Below are 26,785 nucleotides of genomic sequence, written 5' to 3'. Positions count from 1 at the left end.
TCCTATGCTCTCTTTGTGCCAGTTTAACCTACTATGTCAGAAATCCTACTGATGACTGGCACTAGTTATGGTTAAAATTAAAGATATGCATTAAGGTAATTTTATACTATAGTCCTAGAAACACTCTGCTTAGATATCGCTACTAGCAAATCTAGTACAGTCCTCCACTATATCAGATGCTCCAGAAATGAAACTGTCTCCCAGAACTTCATAGGCCTCCTGGTTCAGGTACTTGACGTACAAGTAGTTGTGAGGATTCAGCCACAAATATTACATGACAAAGTAATTAATCACAGATTCCATGTAGATTGTATGTGAAAAGCCCCACCAGCTATTGGCTTCCCCACCAGTTTAGCTTCCTGTCATAGTGGTGTAGCTGCCCGGCTGCTCTCTGGAGCAAGGAATTAACATAGCTTAAGAAACACAATGCCCCTTTGCTTCTAAGTTGGGTTATGTGCCCTATGAAGGGAAGAAGAATGAATGAACTTGAGAGTTCTGGGACACGTAGAGTCTCAGGATGGCAACATCAGCTTGAAGATACTTAAAAATTTGAATAGGTCAGAATCCCATGAATCCCACTTCTTGCTGTCTCAGTGCTGTGTTCTGTTTTGTTTTGTTTAATTTACTCCCTCAGGGCTGGCTGTCATTATTGCTTAAATCGGAGGAGAGATTCCCACTGAATTTCAGGGGTAACTGGATTAGTTACTAGGTTGTCATACTGGAAAGGCATGCAATTAAAATAGCCATGTTGTTCTCACTGAGCTGGAGCTAAGGATGGCCAAGTATGATTGCTCAAGTGCAGCTGTGCAGTGTAGCCCTGATCTGCCATGATGAAGGTGGTTGATTGCATTTTAGATGCTAGCGAAACCCGGCCTGGCCAGAAGCTGTAGTTTGGCAACTTATACCCAGCGGGGCTCTGTCCATGCATGGGGAGCTGCAACAAGGAATTTTTTTTTTTAAGTCAGATCTGTAATTTCCAAATGGTAGGGTTTGATCTGCAAAAGTTATCTCAGTAGAACAACTTCACGGCAGCCAGTGAAAATTCTGGCAGGTGTGTGGTTTACCAGGAGGAGTCTTCAGCTGGAAAGCAATTCTTATGTGCTTTGCACTGAATGTAGAAAAGGTAGTTTTATTAATGGTTTTTGCATTGTGTTTATTTTCTTATTTGGATGCACCGTAACAATTTTAAAGTACTTTTCTGAACTAAGTACCTATTTCCTACAAATTTTATTGATACAAAGGGATGCCTCCACGCTGTTTATCTAGCTCCAACTCTAAGTCTCAGCCTCCCAAACAGTAAGGTGTGCACATGCCCTTACTCTTGTGAGTCTTCCCAAGAACTCCTGAGGAATTACTTGCTTCCGTAATGCTATGCATATGTTTTGAAGGCTCAGGAAAGACAGGGAAATTACAAACATGTGAGCTCAAAACTTTTAAGAAAATGAAGACTGCCAGTTTTTCCGTAATTAAAGATGTGCTATGTAAACTGACCCCGTCTCTCCTTTTCCCTTACCCAAGATGAATGACATGTGAAACAGTGCATTAAGCCTGGGAAATAAGTGAAGGTTATAAAAGTGATTGCGTTTGATGATGTCATGTCTTTTTTGATGACATGGATAAAGCATGCCCAAACCAGAGCCTGGAGATAGACAAGATTTTTGGGGGGCACTGTCTAGGGGTGATGAAGGGCGCAATAAGCGGAGCCACTCACTGCGGCAAGACCACGATCCCCTCCTCCGGCCTTCGCAGCCCCTTCCACCCGCCGGGGCCCCCAGGGGACATGTGGGGCCGCGGCGGGGAGGGCGGTAGAGCCCCCCGAGGCCGGGGTTATCTTCGCTTTACCACCGACCGTTCTGCGTGTCACCCGCCCCCGAGCACCGTCCCCGGGGCGGGCGGCGGGGCGCATCCCGCGGCGCCGCTTCCTGCGGGGATGCACAGGGCGGCCGGGAAACTTTCGGAGGGAGCCACTTCCTCGCCCGGCCCGGCGGGGGGAGATGTCAGATGGCGGGAGGGAGGGGTGAAGGCGGGGAAGCGCCAACCGCAGCTTCCCCCGCTGCAAGACGGCCATTTACGCCGTGGGCGAGGGGCCGGCGGGAGCGGCGGCCGGGAGGAGGAGGCGATGAGCCGCGGCGGAGAGAGGTGACCGGGCCGGCTGTCCCGCTCGCCCCCGCACTCCGCCCCGCTCAGGGCTTCCCCACGGCGGCGGCTCCAGCCACCCGCCTTTCCAGTCAGGGAGCGCTAGAGGGAGCGGCGGGAGGGTGAGGCGCCGCCGCCTGTGAGGGCGGCGAAGGGGTGGGACGCCGGGCGGTGCGGGGCGCGCAGCCCGGCCATGTCTCCGGGGGAGGCGGCGTCGGGCTGAGCGGCCGTGCGCGCAGCGGGGAGCGCTCTCCGCCACCATGAGGCGGCTGCTGCTGCCGCCCCTGCCCCTGCCCTGCCTGCTGCTGCCGCCGCTGTTGCTGCTGCTGCCGGCCGAGGTGAGACCGCGGCGCGGGGGACGGAGCCGGGCGCGGGAGGTGGGGGGTCCGCCGCGGCCGCCGCACCTGCCCCCGCCGAGAGCTGCCCGGGCGGCGGCGGCCCCCTCCGCTCCGCAGGGAGGCGGTGCGGCCGGCGGGGCAGGTGTGCGGCCGGCGCTCGGGCTTTGTCCCGCGGCGGTGCCGCCGGTGCCGCCCGCCGAGGGAAGGGGAGGCTGAGGGGGCCCGCGGTGTGGCCCGGCGGAGGCTGTGCTCAGCCGGGGCGGGATCCCCGGGGCCTCGGCCTCCACGGGCGCTCTCCGCCTGCCCTTCGGGGGTCTGAGCTCCGCCTGGCCGCCGCGTGGGGGGCCGTCGCTGGCCGGCACCGGCGGGGATGTGGTGGGGGTACGACCCTGTGCTACAGCCGCGTGGCTCCTTTCGGGGCATGAGGCTGTCCCGGTTGTTTACCTCCCTAAAAGCTGCCTTAGGTAGAGCAGAGACGGCTCCTGTCTCCCCACTGAGTATTGTAGCCTGCCCTCGTCGTGTCGCTGCTGGTTAATTAGTAATATGTTATTTGCACATCGCCCGTGCTGGTAGTGTACATCACCCACTGGGTTACAGCCTTCAGGAGCGGTGTGGAGTTTTCTTGGGAAAATCCTGCAGTGGTGCGGGGGGAGCAGACCTGGCGGTGTAGGGCTGCAGGTCAACAGGAGGCCTCTGCCAGCACACTTGTGTTTTAAGCCTTCCTCTGCGCCCCAGGTGCGTTGCAGGATGTTCTTCCAAGAACGCCTTTCAGTGATGTAACTCAAAATTGTTTGCCAGACAACATACCCATCAGATGCTGGCATAGACTTTCACCCCATCCTTCTCTCAGCTGATAGCTTCCTAGCGTTCTGGTAGGAGAGCTTCATGATTGCTGTGAACTCTAATGTTATGGGGCTTGCTGAACTTTTGTTTCCAGGTGTACCTCCTTGGCCTCTCTGCCTCAATGGTTTCTGCTACAGAAGAATGAATGTGTGTTGGTATGGACCAAGGTGTAATCTGTGATGACAGTTCTGCCTCGTCTATGTTTCAGTCCCACCCTGAGGGCTGCTGAGCAGAACTGTACCATTGCTTTAGATTTTTAACTGTTGTTTCCTTATCTTATATTGGCACCAGCTTGTGATTACAGCTAATGGCTATTCGAAACCTTTGCTTCCTCCTCGTTTTGTGTCTCATTCAGTTTGGAGTACACCTTGCAGTGTTTTGTCATTCCATCTCTGCTCTTGTACCAAGCCTGAGTTTAAAAGCCTAGGTTTAAAAATCTCTTCTGAATAAGAGCTAAGACTGACTTGGGAATCAAAGTACTCTAGCATTTTGGAAAAGCTCAAGGCAGACCTGGATTGTCCCTGGGTATAGCCTTGCAGGCTCACCCAGGCAACAGGACTCTTGTGTGGGCATGTGACTTGCATTGACTTCTCTTCCTTGAAGCAGAGGAGCCTTTGTGTGACGATCTGCCACCCATTACCTCTATTGTTTGTAGTTGTTCTTCTCAAGCAGGGTATGAACTCTTGTGATGTAATGATCTCCTTGTCCTCTAAATCTGACTCTTGTCAGATTTAGATTGGTGTTTAGTATGATAAATAATAAAAAAAAAGTTGGACCCTCTCCTCCTTACATGTATTTATATTTAGGCATTCATCATCTTAGGGCCCAGCTTCACACCCCACTGACTCCCTGTGGAACCCTTGCGTAGGTTCTGTAATCCTCTGATAATGTCAGAGCTCCCATCAACATGCTACAGGACACAGGTCAGATCTGCAGATTTTGGTGTGGCTCATAATTTTAGGTGGGAGCTCCCCAGCTCATGGTGTCATGGTCTGAAAATTCAGAAGACTACAGGTTTTGACAGTGTCATTTGTGACTTTAGGTGTACCTGTGAATGTGAAAACCAGTGCAAGGAAGTCTCCATTCACCAGATCTCTTAAGTGGTGCTGATCAGCAGCTTGTGGAGTTTTGAACATTAGGAGCACTTGTTTGATCTATAGAGAGAGGTGGAGGGAAAGGCCTCATAGGAGCTTTTTCCTTAGAGAAATAGGACATAAACCAAGTTCCCACTGATGGCATGATTCTGCAAATCGTCCACTCATTTGAAATCACTAAGTTTCAGTGTGGCCACTTACGGCAGGCATAATAGTCTTGTTGCTTGTTCCAAGTAGTGTTCACATGGTCTTGCCCTCTAAAAATCTGATAGGGAACAGTTTTGCTCTTTGTGGTGGGTTCTTTGCACAGGTTAAGGCAGATGTTTGAGTTGGCCAGTGTTGTTCGTAGTGTGGCATGTGTGCAGGTATGGGGATGTGGCCTAGGACTTTCTTGTAAGGTATTTAGCTGGTATAAGAAGATGACAGTAGCTGGCAAGACTGTCAGGCACGTGGCATGAGCTGGACTTTGTGCATTGCCAGTAACAGGTATTGCCCCTTGTCTGTAGTCTCCCTGCCAACCCATGAGAGGAAAGGTGGTGAGTTGGGTGGCAGTGGCCCTCGGCTGGATCTAGTCTCTGTGTTGCCTTTCAGATGGCTTTGGGGTCGGTAAGGGGACAGCGCTCCTAACACAGACAGCATTGTTGGCCCAAACACACGCAAGGACTGGGAAGCGTCCCAAGCTGTGGAATGGCTGTGTCATGGCAGCTCCTGGGTGGTGTGACCGGCATATGATCTTTCCGTGGCATCTTTTACTCAAGGATAAGCATCTTCCTTATTTTTAACGAATTGCAACATAGCAGGCAAGGTTGGAGTTGTTAAGAAACAAACCTTCCTCTGTGTTTTTTATGAGAGCTAGTGACTTGAAAATGATCATGTCAGTGATATGACAGCATAACATCTACTACTCAAGAGTGATGGACTTTTAAGCTCCAGTGTTTGTGTGCTCGTTTTGGTGCTTAGAGTTATGAATGCCTTTTATGTGGACGTAGTAGCTTGTTCTTACAGCTTATTCCATGTACAGAATTCCTACTGATACTGCGTAAGTCAATTGTATAGGATTATGACTTAATTACTGATGTGAATTTCTAACTGAGGATTTAAATGAAGCACCATCATATCTAAAATGTGGGCTTGCCATGTGTGTATGTTGCATGTCAATTACTTTCAGCTATGTATTGGTCATTGTTAATCATCCTTGTTGATTCTTCTCTTGTATGGTACCCTAAATTTTAGTTTGCAAAATTATTCTGGATAATCTTTAGCACATGAAAGAAAAAAAAAGTTAAAAGTAAGTACCATTTAACAAAAATACTGTGCAAATACTTTGTGACATAGATCTACATATAGTTCATTTAGCACTTTTAAAAAGAGTAAAGCTTGAGAAATGTGAGGCTCCCTTGCTGCTTCTGTAAATATGCTTCTGGGGTAAAACCTTTAATAACCACTATTAGAAGCACAGCTATGGGCATCACTGATGTGGAGACCTGAGCAGGCCTGAATTTATGCAGCGTAGACCAGAAAGGGAAGCTATGGCTGTGGTTTGCTAGTGTCGGAGGAGCTTAGAAATAGAGTTCTCATCTGTCAGGACAAGTTATTTTTCTGTAGTGACTGACGGTTGATGCTGAAATGCAAAGGCTTTAATTTTTGGTTAAAACTGCAACACCGGTTAACTTCACGTGCTTCTTTATTTTCGTTACAAGAACACACAACACGAACACCTTCTGCAGTACTCAATAGATGCTTTGTTTTCGATGTGGCGTGGATGTGCGTGGCGCTTCCTTAGCTGCATAGGCTGACTGCACATTGCAGCATACTCAGATGTTTTCCAGTACTTTGATTTTAGTCTCCAGCCAGCAACACACAACAAAATATCTTCTGCACGTTCAAGATCAGAATTCAGGCCCACAGTGGAAATGTTGTCTGTGCAAACAGCCACGCTATTATTAGTACTTCCTCAATTATGTGAGCTACATGCAAGTCTTTGTTGAGGATTTTCATGGCATGTAAATTTTTTTGGTTGGAGTTTCTAAATATGAGAGAGAGAAATTGCTACTGTTAAAAAATTTTTGGTTGCTTATTGTGTAGGGCATAATCCATATAACTTTAATTTATGCATTTCCTTCGTCTTACTAGAATTACAATGTATCATAGAGTGAGCATTTCAACAATTTTAGAGAGTGGTTGGGAACTGGGAATTTGATGTTGGTAGGTATGAAGCCTGTCTCATGTCATTTATTTGGGTTTTTCTGCTTGCTTGAAAGAAGTTGCCCAATATGAGAAAAGCTATTTAAATAGTCAGTGGCTGCACATCTGGTTGTTAGCCTGATGTGAATGCTTTTAGTTAGACTCCAAAATTTAAATGTAAATAGTACCTTGAACATCATAAAAGGTTGCTGGAATTGTAGGAGGAGCTAGCAGAATTTTCTCTAGCAGAGAGGGCCTGCTGCTATGTAGGAAGGGGAGAGTGAAAGAGAACCTTGCCTTAAATGGAGCCATCAGTAGGAAACTAATTTTCAGCAGGAGATGACTGTGCAGGGGAGGACTTTAATTGTGGGGGAAAAAGACAACTAAGTGTAGGTGAGCATGTGCTAATATGAAACGTTAGAAAGCAATGTGGGAGGGGGAAAGAGTGATCAGGCATGTGCAAGAAGAGAAGAACAAAACAGATGCACTGCTCTGGAAGTCTGCACCAAAGCTTTTCTCTAAGTGATTTCCAGCTGTTCCCAAATGTATCTGCACGTAAACAGGCCTCCTGGGGCTATTAATCCAAAATTCCAGGAGAAAATCCAAGATTAAGTGGGAAAGGTATTTCTGTAATCCAGAAAAGAATGGACACATACATGTGGTCCGACCAGAGCTGGATTGATAAACTTGTGGCCTTGTTTAGTTACCTTCTATGCCATTCATGGGCTTTCTGTGGAAAAGGCAGGGGAACACAGAGTAATGTCCTTATCTTGCTGTAGATGTTGTTGGTATTTGGCACATTGCTGAATGTAGTTAAGGTTGTTTTCCTACCATCATTAGGAAATTGGAAGAATCCCTTGATATTAGAAACCACGCAGTCCAACTGTCACACTTTCTCCTCTGTGATTTATCTGAGACACCTAGGGCCACGTATGAAAGCCTTTTTCTCCACCTGTAGAAGTGTGATGGGAGAAAAGGAAACTATGCTTTTAACTGCACAGTTTTTTTTTTTAACAGAACAGAGGAAATGGCACCTACAGCTATAAACAGAGGAAGGAGTCTGTTGGAGTCTGCTGTGGTACCAGACCTGTGGGGTCTGTAGCTAATCTTGGCTCTACATGGTGCTCCAAACCCAGTTGGTATGAGTGGGGAAGAGGGCTAAGGCCTTTGTTTGACTCAAGTCCTACTTCGGGGAGGGAGAAGGGACCACCAGAAGGATTACCTTTAAGCTATCCTGGCCAATGCCTAGAAATTCCTTTCTCTCCAGTGCTGTACATCTACTTGTTCTTGGTTTCCTTTTCCTGTTCTTGTACCTCACGCTTGTTTGGTATGCTGCTGATTTTTCTCATTGTTTTGTACAGTTTTAGCCAAACTAAACAAGTAAAAGAAATATCTAGTATGTCATTGTTAAGTTCCTAATGCATGCAAAGTTTTTGTTGTGTACTGCATCTGGGGTTCTACTTCAGGCTTTAGAATGTGGGTTTTTTTTAAATGTTGGGTTGAGTGTTTTGTTTATTGGAAAGACTTGATGACTTAATGGTTTTTTGGTTGATTGGTTTGGTTTTGTGGTGTGCAGGAGAATGGCATCTATATACTGTAGTACTGTTTTCTTGTTTACTGTGCAGCATATGGGCCAGGGAATGAGTATAAGAAGTAATTTGTGTGAACTTCACCCATATTTCCCACATTGAAGGTAAGAAATTTCTGCTTCTGAGACTGCAAAATCATCAAATAAAGACTTGAACATTGGGCCTGGAACTTTATTGTAATCGCAGTCTCTTTGTTGCAGCCCGATAAGCAGATGCAGTCTCTTAGCATATCTGTGTTGGAGGCTATAGGTGTTTAAGAAAGGGTGAGGGTGACATCTGGTCCTGGCTCTGTGAATGGGTCTTGTCTGAGCCTGAAGGTGCTGGAGCCCTCTCTGCTGTCACAGCCCAGGTGAAAAGAGGGACTTGCATGCCTGGGAGCTTTTCCTTGTTAGGATTTTATAGTTTGTATCTAAAACACAGCTGGCTCAGTGATTAAGTGCATTCTCAGATTAATTCCTTACTTCCTTTTGGCAATATTTTGATAGGGTTTTTCGACTGCCAGCTTGGAAGGGTTTGGGTTGAACCTAGCCTGAATGGGAGTGCTCCCAAAAGAGAGGTTATTTGTGCAAACAAGCCCAACCTGTCCCTGATCATTGGGGGATCATAACTTCACATGTTTTGATGGGTTTAAACACCTGTTTAAAAGCCTCTGCTTTTACTAGTTCAGTGGGTTATTTAAAAAAATTTTTTATCAGGTGTATTGAGATGAATCATTCATGATTTTAGGACATCTTGGTGGATGGGTGGTAAGGTAGGGGACTCTGCATACCTCTGTGAAGGCTCCTAGCCAAGGTTATGATGTTACGCATCTTGCTCTGTTCGCTGATGGTTTCTCTCTGCAGTGGGAGAGGCCTCTGGAGGCTGTTTTCTCACAGGAATGCTGGTGACTTTGGTTGTTGCATTACCCATTGTGGTGGAGCTTAGACTGAACTTTCTTTCACTATTTCCACTTGTGCACTTGGTTTCTGTTAAGTGAGAGCATTTTTAATAAGCTTCCTTGTTTATTTTCATATACACACATGAACAGGTCACCGCTGGCAAGTCTGTTTCTCCATATCTGCTTTTGAGTCATCATTTGCAAATTACAATTTCTACCAACTCTGTCCCTGGAAATAAGGAGAGTGCCACGCAAAGGGCAGGTGGGTGCCCAGCCAGGGGGTTGGCTTGGGAGCACTATGTTGCCTCACGAGACAGGAGGATGCTGTAAAGGATGGGGCGGCAGGCCCCAGTGGCCAGAGAAAGGTGCAGCTTTGTATTGGGGCAGGCCAGCCTACATAAGCAGCAAAGCATGGGACCATCTGTGATGTTACAGACTGAAAGCTTCCTGCTGCCTCCCCCTAGTGCTTGCTGTTCTTGCAACGTCAATAGTCCTGCAGATAAATGGAGGTTGGTTCTTCTTGCTGCCTGACCTCCCCAGGGTATCCTCATGCTCAAAGCATCTCAATCAACTGATTCCCAGGGCATTCCCTTGAAACTTTGAACTTAATTTTGTCAAAGATGTCATGATACAGAGGGGCAAAGGAGAAAATTGTGAGAGTTCATTTAGTTAGCTTCATCTGGCTGCAGCCTGTATTAGCTCAAGGACAGATGACTGGTTAGTTACTGTCTGAATTTGTAGTAAGAGGGATCACATCTTTGTCTTTATTTCTCTAAGCTTGCTCTGCTACTTGTCTTAGTGCAAGGTGGCCGATGCGTTTGAAGTGGAAAGGGCAGAGAGGATGCTAGACTGGTAAATAGCGTCCAGCTGAAAATAGAAGATGCCTCCACCACTAGCAACATCTGAAACAGTAAGAGTAGCCCTGATTGGAAAAGGGAGCATTTTTCTGTGCTGGCAGGGATTTGGGGCAAATGACCTCTCTCTGAGACCAAGATGTAGCTTTGGTTGAGAAAGAGAAGGGCTTCCACCATTACTCCCTGGGATGCAGGTGAAAGAAATGCATGTTAGGAGTTTCAGTATGGCAGAAAGTAGCATTGTGGAACCATCGAAAGAGATTGACTCAGCCTTGCCAGTGGTTTTATTACAATATTAGGCATGCCGTGGTTTCAGTGTACTTTTTAAACATGAAAATGTGACGTTATGAAAACCAGCGTGACGGGAAAAAATGGGTGCCTCTGGCTGGCATCAAATTTACATATGCAAAATTGTATTGTGTTAATAAGAGTGTTTAGGGTTTTCCTCCTTTTGTGATCATGCTCAGTTGTTTTCTCTGATTCTGCAGGAGCTTTATATACTTAGAAATGTCTCAAACTGAGGGTGAAATAAAATGAATGATGGTAAATTGGTAGGGTCCTTTTAAGTAATTAAATTTTGTTTCCTCTAATTATTTTTCTCCAATGAAAGCAGATATGGGAATTCTGATGTCTTCTTGAGGCTGCACATACTATAATCACCCATTTAGAACCAAATTTGGATTTAGAGACTTGACAGCTCATGGCTTTCCTGCTACATGAATTGTGCTTTCTAAATTCTAGTGTTCTTTCAGTCTCCTTTCAGGATCAACCTCTTCTAATAATAGGCTTGGAGTTCAATACCAATAAAAATGTAAAAATGTACTTATTTTGGTGTAATTCCAATGCATTTTTTTTGCAAAGTAGGCTGTGCCTGGTTAACTGAGGTCTTTGATGGTTTCACCTTCTATGGATTTATACTTTTTTTTTATATAAAGGAGAAATACAAGAAGTGTAGCCACAGTTTCCTTCCCATAGTCTTTGTAAATGCGTATCTTCAACAAAACTCCAAAAAAAAAAAAAAGCTCACTCTTTGGGGAAGTTCATTGTCTTTGGTTCAGTTTGCATAATTCTTTGAGGGGAATTCACCTCTAGGGTCTAGTTTCATGCAGCTGGGCACCAGGGAGAAATAAGAAGCCCAGGTTTGAGGTCAGGATCTAGCCTTTTTAGCTGGCATACTGTGGACGCCACAGACAGAGGCATGGTGCTTTAAACTTAGAGTTTCCAATAGATGTTGTATCTGACAGCTGAAGAAAGGAGACTGAGATACTCTCATATGAGCTAGAGAGGCATCATGAACATCTGCAGAATGAAAATACTTTTGTTTTCTTTATTCAGTATCTCTCTGCAATTCAAAATCCTATTTCTGGAAACATTCCTGAGATGGAACTAAAAAGAGGGGAACATTTCTGTGAAAGTTTGGTTTGCTTTTTTTAAAGTGACTAATAGACTAGCTAGTTATTTTTCCTAATGAATGTTGTACTAGTTTTTAAGATTCTTCTTAGAACCAAATGAAGAAACACACTGTATTGGTACTATTGAGTTGAACGTGTTCACCTGAATGATCAATGATAAATTAAATATATTGCTGCATCCACGTTAAAATAATTGAAACTATCTCTTAATTATGCAAAGCATTGGTAGATATTGGTATTGTGAATGTGTTAACTGAAATCCCATTTTAAGACATAATTATGGGAAAGAACAAGGCTGTAAGATCTGGAATTAGATCTGTTGGCCCTTTGTCCTTTAATCTCCATAACAATGCAAGTAATTGTATGTATATAATAAATCTCAACAATACTCTCCTTTGTTCCTGTTAAAGGAAAGAAAACTTTCCTTTGTAACTTAGAAGGACTTGCATTTGGAATGTTAAAATTTCTAGGGGACACTTAGAAATAAAAAAGCTAACCAGCTAACCAAAGCAACTAAAAAAATAAATTTTTTTATATGTTTGGAAATGGAGATCTTTTCCATCTTAACAGTTACAGATGAAACATTGTTATAAAGTTTTTATCTTTTTCTTCATAAGGTAAGACTTTAATGGCCCATGTCCTCCAGCACCATGTCAGTGCATTTTTATCTTCTTGTCTTCTCTTTTTCCAGCTGTAGTGATTTTTCATTATTGCTGAAAGGTAGTTGATCTAAAATATAAATGTCTTAGCTCAAGGTATTTTTTTAATGTGGATTTGAGATTATGTAATGAAAGTGTAATTACTTCTGTGCTTTTATTGTGTGTGCCCGATTCCTCTGTGACATTGTAATTTCTGATCTCTGCTATATGCTCATAGTAAAAGATCCACATTAAAGAAGCTAATAATTCATATTCATGAAATTGAAAGCTTAAAATGCTTGAAAAAAAGCAGCTATATTCTTAACTAACTTTATAATCATATAATCTGCTTTTTTTTAAAAAAAAACAAACTAAAAATGCCCCCAACCAGGCATTATATGCTTTTGATGATTAAAGCGTATAATTAGTTTATTGTACTCTGTATTAAGCCGACTTTCTTTTTCTTTCTTGTCTGCAATATTTTGCAAAGTACTGATACTGCTAGTGAAAGTATATGTGCTGAGCTCTAGCCAGCAGCAAATATTTGCAGGTGGATGCAGTATCTGGAACAGCCTTAAGCAGTACTCATTTCCCACTACTACAAGACAGACCTACGGTATGTGGTTTAACTGGTATTTAACTATTGTGTTCTGCCTTGGTCTTCATACTTTTAAATGCGTCTGTTCAACTATTTCCTGGTTCAGTGTGAGAAGCGTAACGCTGCATAAGGAGTGAGCAGAAGGCCAGAGCTGCTAATTATTTACTGCAGAGCATACTTTTCCTTCTTTTCCACCCCAGCCATCTCCTAGCAATGGAGCCTAGTTCTCTTTATGGTGCAGCTAGTTGGGACTTCATTTAAGAGGTGCAAATAAAATTCTGCAAGTTTGAGCAACCTACTGAAGAAAAAAAAATTAAAAAAAAAAATATTCTCCTTTTCATTCGTTTGCAATGCTTTGTTTTTTGACTTGCGGGAAGGGACTGCTGTTTCTCCAGCAGGAGTTCTGGGTGACTCACAGAGCAGCCCCTGCTCTATCCTAGCAAACCCATGGCCTGCTACCAGACTGAAGGTCATTTCTGATAACCTTCACTGTGCCCCATAGGTTATGCTTACCTGCAAAATTCTGTGCAGTGGATATATAGTTCAACTAGCTAGCAGGGTGTGCAGTGATTCTTCCTATGCCTAAGTTTAAGGCTATTCACGACAACCTACACAGTTGCTACTTTTTATTTATTTTCTGGCTCCTCTTCAAAGTAAGAAGAATAATAAGTTGCAATGCCCAACTCTGCCAAAGACGAGTTGCTGCAGATGATGTGAGTCCCCTGCCGTCCTGTTCCTGCAAATTGGCTACTCTAGTTGCTTCTGCTCTCTTCAGAATGAATTTTTTTTGAAAAAAATAGGAGATGAAAAAGAAAACAGATGCCTCATGTGCAGACCTTAATTCAGAGTCATTGCTACGTGCCGTATTTGTCACAGCTGTCTTCAGATTGCATCAAAGTTCATTCCAACTATGTTAGTCTGAGACTTGCAGTGAAAACTGGTCAGCTAAACGTTTTATCTCCTCCTATAGAAATGTGTGGAAAAGATAGGAGATAAGATACTGCCAAACTTCAGTTTCCCTTTTGAGCAAAGGCTTCTTACTTTTTGTGGTCCTGAAGTCTGATGTTTGCTGCTCCACTGTCCAGGGAGTCTGTAGGACTTCTGAAATCCTGCTAGAGTTATGAAGATTAAGTTAATGACTGAGAAGTTTTAGGACTTGCAGTAGGTTGTGCTGTCAAGATTTGTCTAAGAACACAGGAGCTGCTCACCTACCACCCCTCCTATCTTCTCTTCACATTCTCCTCCCCCTTGTTGCACCGGTTGTGTTTTGTGACCTGGAGGTTGTAAACGTCATGGGATGTTGTGCATTTGTATATAAGTATTACTAAGGAGTCTTGATGGCGTTAGGACCTCTGGCAATGACTTCATAAACGAAATCTTTCTCAGTCGCCAGGTGCATGTAAGAAGTCAACATAGTGCCCCACCACATCTGTCTCCACCAGGATTCGCTTCTACTCACAAACTGTGTCAAAAATGAGAGCTGGAGGGAAAAAAGCTTCACTTGCACAACTTCCTGTATTTTGTGAATAAAGTATTCCTTTTTGGTCATGAATGGGTTACAAATCAGACAAAAGCTGGGCTGTGGGGTCTTGTCTCTTTCTTCTCTAAGTGAATTGGTTAATTCTTGGCGGGTTTGTAGATAGGAAAGGCATTCCTTACATCAGGCACAGATGGGGAAGGGTTTCTTGTGCTGCAAGATAGGCATTCACCTCTAGACAGAGGGCAGCCTGTGGTAAACCACTTGAGTGCTCGGGAAAAGGGGGTAGGAGTGTGATTGAGGCAGTACAAAACCTTGGCAGGCATTTAACGGGACAGCGAATTTCACCCTGGATGCTCAGCCTGTCATGGAATGAGTCCGAGTTGTGAAATAGCTACTCTGAGCAAGTGGGGGCAGTGCGAAGGATTGGGATACTAGGGAGCAAACTACCTCTGACCCTGTGAAGGGATGGTACATGGTGGGCAGATCCTGTTGAGAAATTAGGGCTAAAGAGAACAGCCATTATACTGAAATGGTGCAAAAATCAATATGCTAGTAAAATGTCTGCTTTGTAAATGGCTACCATCAGGCTGTTTGAGCTCCAAACTGTGTGTATTGTACATAACTGAAACAAACCTGGTTTTTGCCTTTGATTGCACAGCAAATGCTTGTTTTTGCTGAGGAAGAAAACCCACAGTTTGTTTCTGGATGTCCCATAGTACAGTGACTGATCTTGTGGGCAGTCTGTGGTTTGTATGTACTGGGTGGTGTTTGGAGGACTCTAATTTGAGATGTTCCTATCCCTGCTTTAATACAATGAAGGAAGCTAAACGAGAACCGTGTGTGAGTACAGCTGAGGAAGATATGGAAAAGCAAGCGTACGAGAGGCTAATTGAGTTTGGAGCGCAAGCGCTCTTTCCTCATGTCCATCTTTATGGCACCAGAAGCAAAGACAAGTTTCTGAAGAAAAGGAAGAAGGTTGTTGGGGGAGGATGATGAGTAAACACAGAGTGTACATGAGGAGCAAGACTGCTGCAGCCTACGTAAGTTAACAGCGCATATCAACTGTTGAAGCAGTGCCCAAGTATGTGCTGTTTCATTGCATAGAGCTGAACCATATTCATCTCTGAAATAAAATTGACCACTCTGCCTCCGCCTTTTTAATTAGATCCTGTTGGGATGAGACATCCCTTCCTGAAATGAGAGAAAGGTAACATTCTCCCCCTCAACCACAGACCTTTGCACACTTGACAGCTGTGATAATATGACACTATCCCCTGTAATTTGGATACTGCTTAAAAGTGATAGAAGGCGTTTCTAGACAGTTAGTGTTGGACTTGCAGGCTCTTGCTACACGAGGTTACCAGCTGTATGCTGCTTACAATGAGGTGATGATAATCGGTGTCTGCTGATGGTCAAAACCACGATCATCTGAGAGCTTAAGGAGGAGTGAGTCTGTCTGATTCATCTCCTGCACTACACAGTAGCAAAGTCTCCAGTCTCTACAGTTACTGCTCCTGAGGGGAGGATGGGATAGGTATTACTGTTTGCTTATATATATACTTCAGGGTATCTAGGCTCCCTAGCTAAGAGTGGGGTTACCTTGCTTCTTGTAGTGAAAATGCATAGGAAGGCAGTCTCTGTTCTGAAATGCTTGAATATGTGTTATTTTAAGCATGCACATGTGCAAACACACAGTCTGTATTTAGGGAATGTTTCTACAGCTGCAAAATCCATCTCTGAAAAACTAGGAAGTGTTGGAATTAAAGCCACTCGTTTGACTTTAATCTGCCTCTTTCCAAAGGATGGAGGCAGGGCCCAGAGAATGCACCCTTTCTCCCCCTCACCATGTTTAGCTGCCTTTGCTTACTGCCAGCCCCCTTACTGGAAGGAGCTGTTGGAGAAGCTTCAACCTGGACAGCCTTGCCAAGAAGTGTGTTCCCCTACTTTGATTTTGGAGTAGTTTTCAAACGGAGGCAAGAGCCTGCCCAACTGGGTTGTGGGAGTGTTGCAGCTGAGCGGATGCCTGTGAAGGTGACGCACTGGGTGCTATGCTAACCCAGATCCTGTCCCATAGGATCGACTTCCTGGCTTGACCTTGGACTTACCTCATTACTATGGACGTGGCTGGTGGTCTTAACCCTAGGTGAGCCTGGGTACCATTCATTGCAGGGCCTGCTGTACTCGGGTACAATGCACCCTTGCCTGGTAGAGCCTCCACCTTCTGCTGTGCTATCCTGCTCAGCTCCCTGCTCCCCTTTCCCTGCCTTCCCATGTACCTTCTTTACGTGTGTTTTCCGGTTATTTCACCTAATTTTCCCCCGTCCTCCTTCTTCTCCAGTCTTCCTCTCCTTCCATGTGTAGGATGGTTAGGATTGCTTACAGAACGTCTTTCAGTGCTTGATGTAGCTTAGTAATTCTTTAAGTAGCTCTATGCTATGTTTGCTCCCCTCTGCTCCAGTTCTGCAAAGGCTCCAGTAGGCCACAAGGACTTTTAATTTTGATACCCTAAGTGTTTCTGATGCATGTAAGTTTTTACCAGTGATAACAAAGGCTACCTTAGTGAAGGGAGGACTGAAGAGGTTGGGAGAAGTCCATTTCTTGCCAGACTATAAGAAGGAAAAAATGTCACTGGGATGCTTAGTAATAGTACAGTGATGTGTTTTTCCTCATTCTCATTTTCTGAATGTTTTGAAGCATTTTGGCTGCAACATTTCACAATTTAGTAAATATATTTAGCCAGATGCTGCCACACAGTCTTAAAAATGTCCCTCCAAATTGAAGCACTTGGTTTAAGTTATGAGCAAATGAAAAGGGGTCTTCTGTTAGGAAGCCCTGGGCAATGTCACATTACACCCTGTGCTGTTACCATTCAGACTTCAGATTTAACTAGTTGGCCTTGATTTTCAGAGCATTGGTGTCTGCCTTCCTTTCATACAAAACTGCTCTTCCTACTTCTCTCTCTTGTCTTGCTGAAGACATTCATCCCCAGCCAAGCTCTGTGCTTTTGGATGCGCAGTGTGTGTGGGTGTCCTCAGTGACAGCAATCACTGTGGCGATGCTTTGGTGAAATCTCTGGGCGTACCTGAGAGGGGCTGCCCCGGCAGAGCTGTGCTGCAGCCCTGTGTCACAACATTTCCTCCCTAAATTCTCCATTCTCTGGGCCAAATAATCCTGTTATAACTTACAGTAGGTGAAAGCTCCATCCATTCTGTAAAATCTTTGCATTTTATCACTGCAAGTGTGGACAGTCTTTCTCATAGTGATCTACTAGTTTCTAAATCAAATGTATCCAGTTTTCTTAAGTCTTCTCTGTATCTTCATAATTGCAATTTGTCAGTCATTTTGATTGCAAATCCTTCCCTAATGGCCCCATCTTTTACACTGTTCCCTGTTATATATTATTTTAGAAACATGGCTATTTTCATATTTTAGCATTTTTATCAATATGAAACTTCAGAGTAGGATTTCTCTTTTAAAAAGTCTATTTCTAAGGTTCAATCCTGTTCTTTACAACTTTCTCCCCCTTTCCTTTTCTGCCCACACCTCAAGTCAAATTTTAGGTATGTGGGTGGAATGGGTTTTAGTAATGTGGGGGAAATGGTTAGTTACATGCCGTGATGATAGGGTGGAATAAATGCTTGTGTAGTGTAGCGACGAAATAGTGTTTGGTGCAGAACTTGGATTGTAAGTGCACAAAGTATATGGCGCAGCTTCCATCCAAATTTTCTGTCACGCTTGTCTTCGTTTTTGCACATGCATGTCACAAAATAGTTTGTTTTAATTTGTATTTAGTTTGCCGAGGAGGAGGAGGGTGTTTTAATTGAAAGCAAAAATTCCTGTGAACCATATGCCTCGCTTTTCAGTCAGCTCTAATTAAATTTCTTTTCCTCCCTGATTTCGAGTTCTTTCCCCTTTGTGTGCTTAAGTGAGAATTTACGTGGGAGATCCCCATCGTTGTTATCATGTCATGGTCCTATTTTATGATCTCATGGTTCCCTCTGTGTTGATCAGACATGTTACCAAAGATTGTGATTACAAACACGTTCTTTATATGGAAGGAGATTACGGTAGGTTAAATATTACTTCTGTGAGTCCCTTGGTCGGTATTTCAGAGTGATAAGGAAGATCAATGTATTGAGCCCCCTGGGAAAACTTCTGTTCATTAACGTGGAGAACAAGGCACGGGGGGTCTGAAGTAATGCAGTGAATTGATGACGCACAGCTCGGGCCTTCTGAATTTCAGTGCTGTTATCTAATTACAAGAGGATCCTACTGTTGCTTTCTCTTTCTGCCAGAGAGTCATGTTTAATACTAGTCAGCTTTTGTATAACTGTAAGGTAATAGAATACTTTTAGTAGCATTAGCCAGTATATACATGTGTGTATATATATATGACTCTGTGTGTACACACGTGTATATATTTGTGAATGCAGAGCAGGAGAGAAGAAATGAGCCTTTAGTGAGAAATAATGTATTTTGGTGTTTAGTTTTATTTGTTTAGTATCAAGTATTGTTTGAAAGAGACTAAAGGAAAAGGAACTGTGTGTTGAGATAAGCAGTAGGAGAATAAAAAAAAAAGAGAGACATGTACTTGGCTTAAATGATGTCCAGACTTACTGTGATATTTTCCAGGCACTGGTATTTTCCTTTTTTCTTAAGATTATAAACAGTTGCTTTTTGTTGAGTCTACAAAATAACAAAAAATAACCACGATATTAATGCATTTAACTGTTCCTGAAACATGCATTAGAGTGCATTGTTTTACTCATCCTTTGTGTTTTAAAGAGGAGCCTTGTTATAGCAGGTTTTAACTTCTATGACAGATTAAAGAACCATTAGCTTGATAAATAACCATGTGATTAATTGTAGGGGAAAAAATTGGTGAATTGAATAGAGAAGTACTTGAATGCTTTCACCTTAGGCATTTACAAGGAATTTTATCAATAGAACATGCCAGTGTTATTTTGGTGGCTCTTCTGTTTCTGTTAAATCAATCTGGGCCGGATGTCTTTTCACAAACATTTTGTGTACCCACATCTCTGCGACTGGTGGAAAAATCAAGGGCTTCTCCTAGCCCCAGCCTCACTAGTGTTGCTGTGGCTGCCTGGTAAACAGGGCTGGGGAACTGGTGAGGATGTTGTAGTGGTGTATATTTGCAAGTGTGGGTTAGACATGGGTGTTTATGAGCTCAGCAGTCCCTTGCTAGGCTGGTGTGTATCCGGTCCAGATCCTTCTCTAGTGTCAAGTTGACGTGTTGCAAATAAGTCCAAGTGTGGGGATGGAAAGATGGGATGAGTTACCTGGGGATCAGCACCAGCACTGAAGGTTTTCCTTGCCAAAGCAGAGCCTGGTAGCTCACTTTCCATCCAGCCCATCTGATGGGGAATTTGGATTTCTCTAGTACCTAGGCTCTGCTTGTTTGGGTCTCAGTGGCTATGCCTGGTTATATGTTGGCTCAACAAGGTGTCATACGCATTCGGGCTCCAGGAAACTGTTCCCTGAAGCTTTTGGTCACATATCACTTTGTTACCTAGATGATAGCACTGTGAACTTCCCACTGCAAGCAAATAGTTTCTGGAGAAAAGAGGGAATTAAAAAAAAACCCTTGACAGGTCTCATGCTTGCAATCAAGAATGTATTTTCCTATGAAAATACAATCTGCGGAAATTTAAGTCACAGTCTGCTATGACACGGTAGAAAATGAATTATCTTGTACTGATAGAGCTCCACGAGGTTGGTTGTAACAAGTTTGAATGTCTCCAGATATATAAATAATGTCTTATCATCTTATCATGGTCTAGGCATATGTTGCCTTCAAATATGAAAAATACATAATATTGCTTATTTTAGAATCTTTCTTTTCACAGTGCATGTGCCAAGACGCAGTGTGCTGGGGAATAAGTTCAGTTGTAACTGGAGGGTTGTTTTTTTTTTTATTAGGAGAATTGTTTGTGAATGAGCAATGGAGATAGTGACCTACAGGGTTTACAAAATGTGGGAATCTGTCTGTCTAGCCAGCACTATAAATAAATGAGAAAGTCTTTTGAAAGATTTTTGTCAGCTTGATATACATTATTTTGTTTCGGGATGTCTCCTTTGCTTCACAAACTACGTTCTGTATTTGGTGCTATTTATAAACTGGGGTGGAGAAAGAGTCTCTGGGAGTGGGTGATTCACAGACACAAAATAGGGCCATAAACAATGTTGACACTGTGGCATAATCTGATAAAATCAGAAACTTGGACAAAGAGTGCAACCCTGTTCTTCACTGGGGCTCTTGTGCGGCAACTTTGTCTTCCTTTCCGTTGACCTTCTCTGACTTGCCAAAAATGCCACTAGTTTCGTTTTCACAGGGGCCCGTCACTGAGTTGCCCAAGGTTAACCTAAGAGCAGTGCTACAGCTCAGTTCTCTGCAGGGAGGCTCTCGTGCCTCACCCGTTTGAAGACTGCGTGTCACTGCTGGTTTTGTGGGACGTGGCAGGGGAGCGTCCAAGAGCTTCCTGGTGGCTCAGCGGCTATCTCCTCTGCACCCCCGCCAGGGGTGGCCGCAGAGAGCTTTTGTTCACAGCTGCAGGTGGATTAATGTTCGTATCACAGGCTGGGAGCTGGGGTGGTGAGTTATGGATATGTGTTCCCTCCCGCCATTGCTTTTGTGGGCTCTGGCAGAGGAAATGGGATGGAGGATTTAGCAACACCTCCTGGAGCTTGCCTGTGACTATCGCTGAGGGACAGAGGGTGGAGCAGACAGGAGCTGGTTTAGTATACTGAAGAGGTATTTTGAGTGTGTGTCCTTCCTGTATAGGTAGAGGTAGTTCAGTTACCTGCAGGAATAATATATGTGCTTCCTTGTGCTAAATAAACACTGACCAAGTCCAGGATTATTTACTGAAAGAGGAGAAAGCAGAACGATTATGAAGAAGAAGGACGTAATCATTACTGTTTCTATACGGCAGCACTTGGAGATTTCTTTGAGTTGAACGAGATGTTATTTGAGCTGGACTTTGAGGCACAGTGTACACTATATGCATGTATGTTTTCTTCAAGGCCATTACAGTCTGTTGGAGAGGAAATGATTTGTCAAGTTTACCCAAGTACTACATTGCAGAGCTCATCCTAAAACTCAGGACTCGTAAGGAGGCTAGTGTATCTACGGAACCATGGTCTGTCCCAGTATGTCCAGCAAATAACAATTCAGTGAGTCACGTAGGAGAGGAGTACATGGAGAGATAAAGGAAAAGACTGCAGCACAGGAATGAAAGATAAAATTTGCCTGTGCTGGTGGGCGGGGATCCCAAAGTGCTTCCTGCTCAGAAGCCTGTTAGAACAAAATCAGAGATATACTTCTGAGCATTCAGTCCACAATGGAGATGAAAAGCACATAGAGTTTAAAGAGAAAAAAAAAAACAAAAAACAAGCCCAACCAAATAAAAATACACAGACAAAAGTGTGCACCCACCATAGGCAGGAAAATCCTATCTTTTGCTTTCTCCTATTATGGGAGGGGTCATTGTTTCTTTTTCTAGTAAAAGAATCCTTTTTTTAACATGTCTGTGGGAAAGGAGAATAGTCTGAATTGAGTCTTTGAGATGTTGTATTACAGAGAGTCACAGAAAATGTACTATGCAAATGACTATCTGCCTTATTAGATGCCTCAATAGGGTTCATTGTCTAATATTGCTATTATTGGAGATGGATGGACACTACATGATTTTACCATCAAGCTGAAAAACTTCAGTGTTACAGTCTCATTGCTAGGGTAATAACAGTGCACTGACTTAAAGGAGAGAATTGAATTAAAGAGGAGTGAAAGGTCCATTGCTCTGTCCATTTTAGTTTGTCTTTTGTAGACTGTGCATCATTTTAGGAGTCACAACAGGGGGGTTTGTGCTTCATGGTATTGGTTTTGTTCATCTCTCATTGCTAATAGAAAGAAAGCACTTTTATGGGGAGAAATCCTCTAGCACCTCCTGTGATTTTGCTTGATTGCAGTTGTAGGGATGCTGGTGGTGTTGGACAGTGGCGATGCTGACATCTTTCTCAGGTGTGTGCTGACCCGGCTTGGTGTCCTTGTGAAGGACCAACACTTACTCCTTTGCTCCCTGATGTCAGGAGCTAATCACAGTCCTGCTCTCCTCCTCCGGCTTCTTACCTATGGGACTGTTCATGGAGTCTCCCCTGAGCTGTCATTAGAGCCTCACATACAGCCCAGGGCAAAATTTAAATCCTGAGAGCTGCTGACGTCAAAATCTATCTAATGTAAAAGTCTATTCATTGACATATTCTCCCTTAAACCTACTTTTGAGGTCTTGCTTTCGATGTAGCGGGTTACATACAAACAGACAAGAATACTTTCATATGTCCGGTGCTTTAATTTACAGCTAACTGGTTTTGTGGTGTGTACTGAAATTTTATTTGGGTTGGAATTTTTTTGTAATCCAGATTCTCAAGCAGACATGGCAGGAACTTTGGCTATGAAGTTGTTAGAATGGATGGTCAGAGATATCTGATTTTTTTGAGGTTTGTTTTTTTTTTTTTTTCTGCGCATCGCTTGATATGTTGTATGTGACTACCTTACAGAATGGGAATTTTCAGATAAAACTTTGGCTCAGGGTCTGTGTATTTGCTGTCTTTGTGGCCCCATGGCGATAGTATGGATCCATCATTGAGTTTTCAGCTAGGTTTGGGCTGTACTGCTGTTGTACATGGAAAGATGCATCCCGAGCAATTTTCGTTCTTCTAAACCTACCATTTGCTTCCTTTGCTTCTTGGTGGGGAGGGGAAAATAACCCAGTTTCTGTCTCTTTTATTGTTTGGTTAATATGTGTGAAAGTTAATGAGTAACTAGAAGTAGCATAGGCAAATCGGAAACCAGTAACCTTACTCAGTGTTTGCTTTACTTTTTTGACTTTTCAGTTGTGGAGTGGATGGGGATGGACTATTACTTATTAAACAAAAGTTAACAGCCCCCACCACTTCTGCCCAAATAATCAGCTGCCCCCTCTTAATCCTTGAAAGTAGCTTCTGTCATGCAGTACTCTAATATGAATTAATAACCAGGGATTGCAATGAGCATACACTGCGTGAGCCACAGAGAAGTCTCAACATACCAAACATACAGAAATAAGATTATTCTGAACTTCGAGCTTTGTTTTGTATGCTTCATTCTTCTTTTAATTCTACAACCTTATACTTATTTCCAAGGGCAACCCAGCTCACCTCATGGCAGATGACCCTCATGTAAATGACAGTGAGAAGCCAGTTGGCTGAAATCAGAATTCTGTGATGTGAACATAGGCACTGCCCTGTCCTTTCCTGCCCCCTCACCAGTGCTAATGGTGGGGCTGGTGGCTCTTACCTCTCCTTCTCCTTTACTTCAACAGAGCTGCATGTGTGTACTGAGCTCTGCAATTGTAGAGCTGGCTAAATCTGCTCTTTAGTTTTCCTTAAACAGTAAGATATGCTTTTTCCTTACACATATTTATTAAGAAAAACCTAAACTGCATAGTAAGGCATACTCTGCTCTTACTGTGTCATTCAGCGGGGGGTATGTGCTTTAGTTTTCACTATTTTTGTGTTGCTTATGAATGCTTAGTGAACTTTCCTTCCTTTTGGACATATGAATATACACTCAGAAGTTCTTGCCCATTGCACTTTTTCACTTCAGTTTTCCACCCTGGTTAGTTTAGTACAAGTGTGTATATAGACAAAAGAAATGAAGGTGTCAGTGACTGCTGTAACTCTTGTCTTCATGTTTTCACAGAAGTTTTGAATCCATCTCTGAACAGTTACAGCTTCCGAGCGTTGAATATTGCCACTTGGTGTAGTCTGTTGGGAGTTCTTTTGGGGCAGGTTTAAGCAGTAGCTTAGACTAAATTCCTCTAGCACCTAATCCAGCAGACATGAAGTCATAAAGAAGCAGCTTCTCTGATTTATTTTGTTTTATGTTACTTTTATACTGCTGTGACCCCTAACATGATGATCACTGGAAGTTCTTTAAAAAGCAAAAACAATCCCAAAACATGTACGTCTTTCTCCTGGAGCTTTTGGCAGCACCTTGGCCAAGTCAGTGTCCCGTTTGCTCTGTGTATTCAGTCATGTTGCATGTGGCAGGTACAAAATGAGGAAGGAAAAAGTACTGTAGGAAACAGCAAGATATATCTGTAAACCCAAAAGTCTTTGTTAGATTATCAGGAATAAACACAGTACCTGAAAATACTCTTAACTGATTAAAATGAGGGAAAAAAAAATTACCTAACTAATAGTGCAACTTTTAAGCTAAAATTCTATTTATGCTGAGTTGAGTGAATGAAGAGTTAACTTGTATTTTCCCTCTATCAGTAGAGAGAACTTAAGAATATGCTGGAAAAAAGATTACAGTAGTATGATGTTTGGCATGGACAGCAACAGAAATTCTGCTTTTCTTCTACTGCTCATCAGAAAGGCTCAGTGTACAAGGTAGTATATTGTTTTGCACTAAGCTTTCTATCTAATCTTTAAATGCATATGTGGCATTTTGCATTGTTGAATAAATTCTGTGATTATACATAATAAGGTTCTATTATATGCAAGAAGCACACTTAATACTGCTTCTCCCATTGAATTTGTTTTGAACATCGTGACTTATATGCTGCTTCTCTTTTTCTTATATGACTTCTTTGTATTTTTTCATTCACTTTATTAAAACGATAGGGAAAATACTCTTAGTATCTCAGTTAAGAAAGCATGTTATGCATTTTTGTCTGGCTGTGTACGGTTCAATCACCATTTCATAAAATGGCTCACAAAGCTGTGAAGAGCACCAGGGTCATCATTTCTCCCACCCTCTTTTTCTGACTCCCTTATTTGTCTCAGAAGGGCTTTAGTCATTTACTGTGTCCTTCCTCTTAGAATTTATATTTTATTTTCAGCATCACCACCTGCCCCGGGTGAAATTTCCTCCCTTTCTAATGGAAGAATGAAGGCCTGGTTGCCTAGTGAAGTGAACCCTTATGTCTTTTGGTTGTTGATGATGGGAAGTGGAATTGCAGCCTGTGACCACTTAGCTCTTCTGACATCTCACTTGCCTGTTCCCTTTCAATGCCAAAGGAAATGAGATTTTTTTTTTTAATGCTGCTAGCTTTGTATTTCTGCTTATGACAACTCTCTTTTTGCAAAGCTGAGTTTTCTTTAAATCTTAAGCTTTGTCTGTTGCATCTTAGCAACTTTCTTGAATCCCCTTACCAAAGCAGCAGCAGTTTGGAAATGACTTCTGAAACAGGGAAGGGTAAATTATCTCACTTTGTCATTCTTATGTTTTGGACCTTACATGCGCGCCACAAAAGGTGAATTCCTTGCTGAGCATTTGCTGGACCATGAAGTATTTACGTCTGGCAAATGCTGTAGATTCATCTTTCAAAAATGTGTTGCAGGAAATAGAATTGTTTTCCTCTGGGGGAAATCCTTTCCAATGCCAACTACCTGAAAGACCCTACTGTATTACTGTAGTTAGGTTGGAAGGACAATGGGCAGGAGCGGTTTTTGCCAGCTGTGAGCACAGTTCTCAGCAGAACGGTGCCTCAGTTGCTGATTCTAAGTGTTACTGAAGTGCGGATATATGCAATTTGCATGAAGAGGCAAAATAAAGGGTGCTGAATTTCCTCCTGCTTTCTTCAAGTTCTGCTGTTTCTAGCTGCTGTATTTGTCTTCCCTGCTAATATTATTGCGCAGAGGAAGGAGAAGAGTTTATTTAAAAACAAGTATTTCATAGCAGTTAATTTGTACGGTATTTATAACAATTACTTGAAGAGCACATGGTACCTTTTCTGTTGCAAATAACCTGAACTACTCCTTAGTAGAGCTTAGTAGGGTATTTATCTAATGAAATATTTTGCATCATGTGGTTCCCAACTGGTTCATTCATTTCACTGTTGGTGCTGGCTGAAAGATGATTTGTTTCTGCTCTTTGAGAATAATCCCTCCGCAAGTGCCTTGTGCATCTCAGTAATGATAACAATAAACTAGCGTCCCTGGAATAGGGAGGGCTTTTAAAAACAGTCTTTCTAAAAGCATGTGGTCGTTTCCAGAAATGTGTGCTGTTATGGCAAAAGGACCTTGATCTGTGTGACTTTTAAAGAAGTCACTTGCACCTCTCATGTCCTTCAACTGGGTTATGTAGGCAAAAGAAAGAAAAAGCAGGTGGTCAGGGAATGAGTAGATTACAGAAGTGATGCTTTTGAGATTCCTGGTCAGTACAGAACACGCCTTCATTTTGTAGGCAACCGGTAGAGCTTTCACCAGACAGAAAGATAGGCAAATTATTCTTTTTACTTCCTTTACCTCGTTGAAACATTTGTCACCTCTGTGAAACGTCTGTTGCTTGCTGAAGGCGAACATTTTCCTGCCTCAGTTGCCATTGAGATGGATAAGCTCTAGATGTTTTCCTTTTATGTTTGCAAGAGGGTGAGGCTTTACGAAACAGCTGAGCCAATCTAATGGCCACCTACTTCCCCGCTGTCATCCAGTGACGTGAGCTGCTCCATTTCACTCTGCTGGCCCATGTCTGACCCCATGTTGGGCTGGGTGAGATAGCTAAACTGGCAGAAAGCTATTCCCATTATTCTGGCAGAGAAGTTCTCTGCCAAATTAGCTCCTTAAATAAATTCACTGCGCAGTCAGGTGAATGACCATGCCTCAGTAAGGGCAGCCTGAGGAGACGAGGCATGGCTTGTCCCTTTCTGCAACAGCCAAAGTTGGGTAGGGTCAG

General features: G+C 43.2%; 1 protein-coding gene across 1 annotated transcript in view; it reads left to right on the top strand.

The window, feature by feature from the left end:
- The first annotated feature begins 830 nt into the window (after positions 1-830).
- LOC141465375 (receptor-type tyrosine-protein phosphatase eta-like) overlaps positions 831-26,785 on the top strand; it is a 74,652-nt gene continuing 48,697 nt past the window's right edge. Inside the window, 3 exon segments of the mRNA XM_074148744.1 lie at positions 831-836; positions 1,876-2,051; positions 2,053-2,116. Of these exon segments, the coding sequence (XP_074004845.1) occupies positions 831-836; positions 1,876-2,051; positions 2,053-2,116 (246 nt within the window).

Source organism: Numenius arquata, chromosome 6 (genome assembly GCF_964106895.1).
Source record: "Numenius arquata chromosome 6, bNumArq3.hap1.1, whole genome shotgun sequence".
NCBI classification, from domain to species: Eukaryota; Metazoa; Chordata; class Aves; order Charadriiformes; family Scolopacidae; genus Numenius; species Numenius arquata.
The sequence above is the reverse complement of the archived record's forward strand: the minus strand, read 5'-3'. Positions and strand labels throughout refer to the sequence as shown.